Here is a 10756-nt window from a genome sequence, read left to right as displayed (position 1 = left end):
TTATATTATTATTATTATTATTATTATTATTATTATGTCTTTTGGGGGCAGGGCTTTGCTATGCAGTTTAGGCTGGCCTCAAACTCATAGCAATCCTCCTAACTCGGCCTCCCAAGTGCTGGGATTTTTAGGTGTGCCTCACCACACTTAGCTCCAAAGCAAAAATTCTTAAAGGCATAATCATAAACCCTGCTCCTGCATGCCCAGAATTTCCCTGGGTAAAGTAAGCATCTTGGAGATTACAATAGGTATCTAAATGCAAAAGGCATATAAAAGAGGACCAAGAAATGGAGGGAGGGAAGGTACATTAAAAAGAAAGAAAAAAGATGTGTTATATATATGTACCAACTCATTACGTACTACAAACATGTTCTAATAAGTGTAAAAATTTCAAAACATATTACATTCCATATATATACTGTGTTGTTAGGTTAAATAGATTTAAGTAGACTCTTTAGATTTAACTACATTAAGTAGATTTAAGATTTACACTGTGTTCTTGGATTAAGTAAATTGAAGTAGATTTAGCATACTGCTTCACCCAGAAGTAGTATTGTACCCAATCAAGAGTTAATACTAGGGCTGGGGAGATAGTTCTGCAGTCTGACTGCCTGCCTGGCAAGTACAAGGACCCAAGTTTGATTCTCAGTACAACACACAATGCAGGCCCCAAGAACCCCAGGTGTGCCCTGCAGGCCAGCAGAACCTGGCATGGTGGCGCACACCTGTAATCCCAGTGCTGGGGAGGCTGAGACAAGAGGATCATTATGAGTATGAGCTGCATAATGAAACCCTGTACCAAACAAATACATCAAAGATTTTTTAAAAATTTAAAAAGATAATACTAATCCAAGAGAAAAAATGTATTTTAATTAGAAGGAAAAGAGCACCAATCTTGGCCCCCCTCCTGTCCCTCTCTCAGACAGGAGCTTTCTTTCCCTCAATAAATATATTTCTGCTCAAAAAAAGAGCACCAATCTTGTCAAAATGATACATGCTTTTAACGTTCTTTTAAGTTAAGGATTGTATGCCTAAGCAGGGAGTTTCACGCTTCTTTACCACCAGTTATTCTTAGAATAGATTTTATTCTTGCAATTTGAAGAGCATCTGACACAAGTCTATCTAAGTAGCATGAATTAAATGCTTCAAGATAAACTTTGGCTGAAATTCACAGTATAATTCTGGACTTTAAAATGTTTATGGTTCTAACCATCTGAAGAAAATATAAAGGAATCTTCTTTTTCCATGCATTTTAAATTCTACTCGAACTTTTGTTACTTTTGATAGGCTTTGTTTATCATACTCAAAAATGCTTCTAATGTAAACATTTGCAGTTTTGGCTGACACATCATTTGGTTGTTTGCTTTGTTAAAATGCCTTCAATTCCTCCTCAGACAAGAATTGGATGAAATTCCCAGACAAGCTAAAACAGGAAGGAGTACAAAATACAGAAAGTTTAGTAAAATCTAATATCCCAGTTTCTTTGAGGCTCCAGGGCTAAAACAAACAACAACAATAAAACACCAGAACTAAAAGTTGAAGCATTAATTTAGATTTTAGGGTCATATTCTTTGTGTTTATTCTCTATTTGGAATCATTTCCACATAGAAAAAAATTATATCAGCTTATATACATCTCTTACTACTAGAATCTGTTTTTTCTCTTGTCTGGATGAAATTCAAAAAGTAGTTCACTGAAGTAGCTTGTGTAAGTGATTCTAACTGCTTGATGAGTACTAATGTCAAAATCTTGTATGTCATGGTTCATATACACACTGTGTGCACAGGAAATGGTTTTAGCATGGCTGATGATATTATGTATATCAGCAAATGTCACTATCTTAAAAATTCAGCATACAAATTACCATGCAGGTGCTCATGAAGAAAAATGTTAGCACCTAAAACATTGCTCTGAAAAAGGAAGTTTCATTGCTTCTCTGGCTCATTTTTCTAATTACAAAGATCTAGACATTTTGATTTTCAGAGCAATAATATGACAAAGTCCAGCTGCTATGGCATTTCTAGGCAAAAAGTCAAAAAGATAAAATCAGATAAACTCATATTCTTCATCTTATCAAATTTAGAGTAGATTTACAGAAATAGGAGAGTCATTGTTTTAGGTACATTCATTTCTCCAAAATTGTGTTTGTTATCAGAATAAGTAATTAAATGGAATTAATTTAATATTCAGGAGCTTTTCTCTCAACTATAATGCTATATTATTAGACACAGGTCATTTCAGGGCACTTTGTAGAAATGCCTTAAAATAGAAAGCAAAAGCAAGCAGTTTACATTGTAAAAGACTCACAAAATAAGAGCAATAAAACTTAAGTTATCCATGTCTCTACTTCAAACTTTGAATAGTAAATTACAATCCAAATCTGTATTGGTTTAGCACTAAGAAAAATGTGACATAAATGAGCTACAAAGTCTTTAGTGATTTACCAACTACTTGAGTTACTCTTGTGTATTGGCATGCAGAAAGTCTATGTTTTGAATGTCTCACGATATATGAAAGCTATGGGCTGGGGAGACAGCTCAGGCAAAAGTGCCTGCCTGGAAAGTGCAAGCTCCTAAGTTCAATCCCCAGTCAAAGAAAAACAAAACAAAACAAACAAACAAAAAAAAAAAAAACCACCATATATATATGAAAGCTATGAGAGAGTACGAGTTGGATTACCATCATTCTGCCAGTCTTTCAGTACAGTATCCATAAGGAGACTACCCTAAATGAAATGAGTGTAACTCACTCTGGTGGATCTGAAATAATGGCATTTTTATCTCATCCCCCTCAGGATGAGATCAAAGAGTGATAGTCTCACTATTCTCAGACTACTCTGATATGAAGATAGGATAAAATAGTAATTATTTTGTGAAGGTAAAACAAAAAACTTTTTTATATATAATAAAGTAATACAGACAGTAGTAATAATTTACACTGTATTGTTCAGAAATGGCTGCTCAAGAGCACTGGCCCATATCACCACTGAGAGAAGTAGACACCAAATAAGGTCTAATGCATGAGAAAGCTTTCTGTGTATAAATGTCCAGTAGTTGATAAAGCACAGGAAACATAAATATGAAAAGAAAGTGGAAAAGTTAATCTCAAATATGAAATCTAAGTCATCTATCAATAGGTCTTAAAGTATCTTTCAACACCCAAGAAATCTAAAAGTACAATAATGTCTCAGAGCCTGACCATTTCACACCACAGTCTCCATTTTGAAAATCTGTCCCCATGATTAAAGGAGGATTGTTTTAAGCCTAAATCCCTGATTCTAGAAAAAAAAAATATTTTGGAATTTGTTTTAATCACTAATAATTGGTTCTATATCCTTCAATAAAGAGGAGAGTTTGAGCCTCCTTAGGCACTTCAAAAAGAAAATCTTTGAAATCTAGCAACACTTACAGACAAGTCTACTGGACATATGACACATGGACAAAGCAGTTTTCCCCCTACTCACATTAGAATTTTGTATTACAATCAAAGCATATGAAAATGTTGTGTATCACAAACTGTTCCTCTGCTTTTTAATCAACTCTCTTTATCTTATACTTGTACAAATAATGGGAAGAAATCCCAAATGACATATGGAAAGAGTTATCTGTTGATTAAGGTTTAAAATAACTACCATCTTCTAAAAAGCCCAACATTCCTAAACATATACACTATCTGGCAACTAAGCCCTTGCTTCAATCATGCAACAATCATTAGAGTATGTACTACGTGCCAAGTAATATGCTAGACGCTTGGTCTGTATACACAAGTGAGGCCATTACTGACTTTAGGCACTTATCCAGTAGTAGGCCTAAAAATTTCATTCCAAGAAGTATAGAAGTCCAAATGAAGGGCTGGCCAGATAGCTCAGTGGATTAAAGTGCCTGATTAGGCAGACACAGGGATGGGGGTTCAACTCCCAGCCTGCTGTGCCCGCCCCGCCCTCGGGGTGTGCTGAGAGGGTGATTGAGACTAGGCATTGTAATCCCATTGCTTGGGAGCCTGAAAACCGGAAGATCACTACAAGTCTGATCTGTGTAGTGAGAAGCTGTAGACCCTGTACTAAATACATAAAAAGGTAGAACACTGCAGAGAACCTGAACTCTGTTTTGGGGCTTGGAAGTTTTTAACATCATGTACAATTTTTTTTTTGATAAATCTTACTTTATATATTTTAAGTCTTAAACTAGAAAGCTATAACTTTTAGTTGAGATTAGAAATTATTAAATAAGAGAAAGATGATCATTAAAATACTGAATTACTTTGCATACATTCCAAGCCCCCAAATAGAGTTCAGGTTCTCTGCAGTGTTCTACCTTATTCTCCTGTAGTAAATCCCACAGTTCCCTACTTTTCCTAACATATGCTTTAGTTTCCTCCCTCTGAGCCCCACTATAACAACAGCCAATATTGTCTTGAATGTTAAAGTTCATAGAACATTCATAATAATTCACAAATCATTTATTCCTCACTACAACACTATTACCTTTATTATACACTAAGTAAACTGGAGCTCCAAGAAGTTAAATAATTTCAACAAAATTAAACTATTAGCAATTGAGAAAGCTAGAGATGTTATCCCAATATTGATGGCCAGACTCTGCTCTTCTACTGTTACACTACTCTCCATTCTACTGATTTCTCTCAGTAAGCATCTCTACCTGTTCTCCTTTCTTTTTCTACATTCCTGCTTAATGATTACTGGCCTCCCTCCAGGAGAAAAGTAAAAAATGGAGGCCCCTCCACACTGTCTCTCTAGTTCCTGCAATAGGTTTTAATCACTTGGTAAAACAGATACATTTGAGTAACTCAAAAGTACTCAAGTACATATGCAAAAATAATTTATATAATTTCAAGGTCATGAAAATTCCTTTGTACTTTCATCTTATACCCTCAGAGCTATCCAATACATCTCCAAATGACTCATCTCCAAAACTCTTTGATCGTATATCTCAGAAACCTTCAGTGTCTTCCTTTGCCTGGTGAATCAAAAATTCACAACTGTTTCATTCCAGGCCTTCTCTGTTTCTCTCTACTAAGCCACTATACAAACCCCAGATGTGATAAGCTAGCTAATAATACTAAGTACACTCTGCCATACTTCTGGATGGCACAAGACTTCTCATCACTGTACTCTAAACATGGACTAAGCCAACCACCAGCTTCTCCTTCTACATGAAACAGCCTCTCTCTGCTTACATAGATTCCATAACAATGCATTTCCTCCAACATGTAGTTCATTCTAGCTTTAACTGTAGAAGCATTAAAGAAATAAAACATAAAACTTTCTTATGTGAATGCAAAGCTTATCTCCATCTGATATCTGTGGTATTAAAAATAAGTCAACAAACCTAATCAGAGTCTGCACCATCTCCCTTTCTGTTTAATAACCCTTCATTTTTTCAAGTTATGCCACTTAGAACTGAGCACAGTCTTTCTGATAGAAACAGTGCTTTTTTTTTTAATAACCCACAATAGGTTGACTTGGGTAAACACAGTAGCAAGGCTTCGCAGTGCTTTGGACACTGTGCTGTCAGCACTGTCTAAGACTGAACTAAAGCTGTGGGCAACCACTTTACATTGCTGACATGTTGCAGGACAGTAAATCCTATGAGTCTTTTTCACTTGTATTTAAGCTGAATTTCCTCATCCTTATCCCATGTTACTTATTAGAATCAGGTCATTGAGATCTTTTGCCATCACATTTATGCCTTCAAATATATTATACATTATTAGTCTCTCCCAATCTTCTGGCATCCAAAACTACAATTAACTTACCATTGGAATTCTTAGGAATTAACAATGTGAAAAAGACAAGTGTACATGTTTGTGAGCTCCATTATATTTTTCAATCTTCAAATATCCAGATCCTATACATAGGGTACAGAGTCTCACTACACAATTCGGACTCAGTGATCCTCCTGTCTTCAGTCCCCCAAGTCCTGGGATTACAGGCATGCACCACCATGCCCAGACTCAGTGGCCAACTTAGTGCACGCTGGTGTGGGACCAGCACAGGATGTGGGGCCAGTGATCAAACCTGGGTCCCTACACTTACCTAAGCAGGTGCTTATTCCACTGAGCTATCTCACCATACCCCAGATCATATCCTATTCTATCCACTGAGCAAGTGGTTCTTAAGCTTTGTAGCATATAAGAATCATCTAAGAAGGCTGATAAAAATGCCAACTTATGAGTCTCAGCTCTAAAGATTTAGTGGCTATAGAGCAGGAGCCCAGAAACATGCATTTTTAACAAGCTTACTGAATCTAATATTGTGAAAATAACACTTTAAATGTAGTGCCCCAAACTCTTGGTCATACCAGGAACATCAGTGTCTCCCACTTTTGGAGTCATATAACTATTCCATGAACTCTGACAGCAAGGATCCTACCTGTCCTCTTTGCTACTTTATGAATAGTGCTTAGAATATGCCTGAGACTATCAGGGATTAAAAGAACCTATTGAAGCTAATGAATGATTTAATCTTTATTGTAGTTGTCATTTATGTAACACAAGAATACATTAAACCGATATTTAAGTGAACTCTCAAATTCAATTATAATTTTAAAAATGGCAAACATTTAAAATGCAGATTTATATCTTCTGAACCAAACACAGAAAATTCCTTCACCAACATAAGTTAAAATAGATAAATAGGAGAGAAAAGAGATCCTGGAAACAAGGATATATAAAAATTTATAAGCCAGGCATGGTGGTATATGCCTGTAATCCGGGAGACTGAGGCAGGAGGATCACCACAAATTCAGGGTCAGCCTGGGCTACAAAGGGAGTTCATGGCCAGCCTGAATTACATAACAAGACCCTGTCTCCAAAACAAACCCAAAGACTGTGTTATCTGGCATAGTTGACATACCTCAATGGGGAAAGAAGAGTAAAAATTAGGTTCCTTCCTCATAGCATATGCCCCATACAAAAATGAAATATGAACTAATTAAACATCTATAAAAAGCAAAACTGTTACAAATATATCTTTCCTGTCTGGAGCAAGGGCAAGATTTTTTAAATAAGACATGCAAAGCTTTTATAAACTTTAGAGAAAAATGATACTTAAACATATTAAAATATTTTTATAATAAAATAACTATTAAGTAAAAGAACATGGCCACACGGGCAAAATAACAACTACTTGGACACAGAACATTTGCAAACATTTAAAAATCAACTACGAAGAAATAAAGCAAAACTATATAGTATATGCTATTTAGAAAAAAATACAAATTATTACTTGGAAGAATTTTTACTTGGAAGAATTGTTCATGCTGGGCATGGTGGTACACCGCCTATAATCTCAGCACTCAGGATGCTGAGGCAGAAAGATCGTCGTGAATCCAAAGCAGGCCTGGGCTACACGTTGAGCCAGCCTGATCTATAGAGTGAGACCACATCTCAAAAAAAACCAAAAAGAGAAAGAACAAATAAATAAATATTTTTTAAAAAAGAATTTTTCAACTATGTGGTACATATTCTTTCTATAATATTTTATTATGACTTTTCCTAAACAATATTAAGATAGTATAATAAAACGACTTGTTCTTTTTACCTTTCTTCATTAATTATCAATATTTTGCATTATGATGGTATATATTGTTGAAAAAAATTATTGCTGAAGAAATAACCATTTACTAGAGGGAAAAGATCAGAAGAGCCTAGGGAAAAGAGAAGTCCTGTTGCTGTGAGGTTCTCAGCTCCTCTGCAGTGCTATCTGGCAAGACTATAGAATCGATTGTTACAATGTTTGGTACAACAGCAAATAACCAGCTCTAAATTACATGAAAGCCAAAAATAAAATAGCTGCAACCTGACTTTCTAGAAGGTAGAGATGGAGAAACTGGAGCGACACAAAACACGGAGCAGATGAAAGCATCAGAAACACTGAAACCAAGCTCGCGAGATTTCAGCACTCACATCTGAGGACCTGAAGCCATTCTTCCCTCGGCAAAGATAGGATTCCATCTCAGGTAAACTCAAGGGAGCTCCACCATCCCCTCCAAAAACCCATCTTCTCTTCTCCCTGAACCCAGAGTTTCGTTTAACACCAGAGTAGCAGTGACTTCCTGAAGGCTCTTTGTTCTTTATGTGGCCTTCTTCTCTGCCACAGTGCTGCTGACATAGATAGGGGTGCCTTCTGGCCTGGCTCTGACACCCCAAGTGCCACTGAGCAGGAAGGACTGGAACAACTGGTGAGGCCAAGCCAAGCCAAGTTGCTGGGGAAAGTGGACACGTACCTCTTGAAACAGTGCGCTGCTGTGAGGACCCAGCAGCTGCTCAGGAGTGTAGCCCCACACAGGAGCCTGCCATCTCCATGGGATGACTTCAGCCGGAGGGAGACCTGCCAAGGCCAACCTCCCCTGAGAAGAAAGCAAGCCACTTGTCCATTAAAGGAAAAAAACAAGCAAAAGCAACAGCTAAGCCAAAGGTTTTAATGACTTCAATGTCCCATAGGAGTGAGGTAAAAGAACTCAAAAGGACTCTAGGATGTAAGATACCTTCCTGCCTGAAGAATGAGTCCCAAAACTAAGAAGAAAATGTGTTGTCAACTCTGGACAGGTGCTTCAAGGCAGCTGCACGTATCCCTCCTGTCTGATCCTACTCCTCCAAAGAAATTGAGGCCCTTTTATATTTCATGTCTGGAGTATAATTTCTCTCTTCCCTTTAGCTCACCTAAGTAGCCTGAACAAATAGTTAATAAACAAAGTACTGTTTTCCTATCAGTAAATCAAGCAAACAAACAATATCAAAATGAACAAAACCAGAAACAAATATATTCCAAATTAATTAAATCTTTACAGTTCCAGAGTTCCACATAACAGGTTTCCTGTTAAATTATTTTGCTTCCAGCCAAATCACTTTTGAGCAACACATCTGTCTCCTGAGAAATTGGTACAGGAATACAGCCTGCACACATTAAATGTAGGCCAAAGGACAATGGAGTTATCACTGTAATCAGTATGTAATTTGGAAAAGAAAATGAATAAAATAGATTCTTTGTATAATAATAGAAAAATGAGGGTTGTTCCATTGTATATGAATTACTTATTCTAAAGCAGGGAAAATCTTTGAACACTTTACCTTAAAGAATTTTTCCCACCAATGATCCGCTTCTGCCGACGGTGCAATAATCTCAAACCACAGACAGAGGAGAGGGTCTCTGAAACACAGATGGGTCAACCATTCCCCTCTCGTATTGCTGATGGAGGGGTGAAAATACAGCTGACGTATTGCCTTGGTACTTCCTTTACTATTTTTTTAAATGCCTTTTATTCTTAAAAGTATGAAACAATTTTTCTTAAAAATAAATTGTCTTTAACCAAGTAACAATAATTTGCAAGAAAACCAAAACTTTATGAAGTTTCACATCATTCCCCTCTGAAAGATTTTGTGTGAGTAACTATATCTTCTCATGCAGGAACATTTTTTAAAAAATAACAGAACTGCAAAGGCAGTAACAGTCTAGATGACTTACTTTCTACCCAGAAAACTATTCCAAGCCATATGCAAATCAGTAGCTCAGTGAAGCAAGGCGCACTCCCAAATAGAACCGTGAATTGAGTCACATAGAATATTAACAAATGGAAAAGGCTTGACACACCACCTTAAGTGACAAACTCCATTTAAGAGTATCTAGTCAAGTGTTCTAAGATAACAGACATCTATTAAGAATACACAAGCATGAGCTAGGGATGTAGTTCATTGTTAGACTGTTTGCTGAGCTTGTATAAGAGCTTGGAATCAATTTCCAATACTGCAGATAAAAAAAAGAATTTGTAAAAGGAAGAGTTGAATAAAAAACATGTGAACAGTAATGGCCAGGGATGTAGCTCAGTGGAAGAACATTTGTTTAGCATGTGTGAGGCCCTAGGTTTGATCCCTGTTATCTGAGGAAAAAATATGAAACTGTAACACACAAAAGAAAGGCTAATATAACAAGATGTGACTAATTTATACAATAATTTGACAAAGTAGAATTTATATAAGGCTACTTTGGGGTTTTTTAAAGATGCATACATTAAGCATACATGCGTGCTGTACTGTTTTTCTATCTGTGTAAGATTAGCAGGGTGGCGATTGTGCCAAGAAGACCTAATCAACTGCAGTGGTCTCAGAGTAACCAGGCAGGGGGAGCACAATAGGCAATCACCAATAGTTATTTCTTCATAGAGAAAGAAATCCAATAATGTGAACCAAGGTGATTAATTTGCCAAAGGATCTCAGAGGCGTGCTGTCAAATCTTTAACCTTCATCTCTAAAGATATGAGCCTGCTGGATGACATTGCAAGTTTTAAGCTATTAGAAAAACATAAGTTTCCAATCATGCTCCAAGTCTGGTTGATGTATATGATGCTAAGAAAAGAAATGATGTAATAATGAGCAAGCAAAACATAAAGTTTGCCTCATTTTGGGACAAAGCACCTGATTGCAAGAAATTAAAATCTATGTAAACATTTTTATGTTATACAAAACATTAAGCAATAGCAAGTTCATTTTTGAAAGGAGCTCATTAGATAGAACCAATATCTTGAGTTTAATCATCTTAAAGACATTGCTGATCTTAAACTTCAACCCAAAATCAACTGGTTAATAAACCAGATTGTTGCCGGGGATTGTGGTCTGTGCCTGTAATCCCAGCACTCAGAAAGCTGAGGTAGGAGGATGGCTGCAAGTTTGAGGCCAGCCTGGACTACAAAGTGAGTTTAAGGCCACCCTGAACTTTATGGCAAAACAGTGTCTAAAAAAA

At 36.6% G+C, this 10756-nt stretch overlaps 1 protein-coding gene across 2 annotated transcripts in view; it reads right to left on the bottom strand.

Annotated features, from left to right (window-relative positions):
* Prss12 (serine protease 12) overlaps window positions 1–10756 on the bottom strand; it is an 81369-nt gene that overhangs the window by 14580 nt on the left and 56033 nt on the right. For both annotated transcript variants that reach the window (XM_023704427.1, XM_023704428.1), the window contains exons 8-9: window positions 9091–9169; window positions 8247–8369 (exon numbers count right to left, since the gene is read on the bottom strand). In XM_023704427.1, coding sequence (XP_023560195.1) covers window positions 8247–8369; window positions 9091–9169 — 202 coding nt within the window. The remainder of the gene's footprint in view (window positions 1–8246; window positions 8370–9090; window positions 9170–10756) is intronic.

This window comes from Octodon degus, unplaced genomic scaffold (assembly GCF_000260255.1).
Source record: "Octodon degus isolate 3935 unplaced genomic scaffold, OctDeg1.0 scaffold00196, whole genome shotgun sequence".
In the NCBI taxonomy this organism is placed as follows: Eukaryota; Metazoa; Chordata; class Mammalia; order Rodentia; family Octodontidae; genus Octodon; species Octodon degus.
This window is presented reverse-complemented; position numbering and strand designations above follow the sequence as displayed.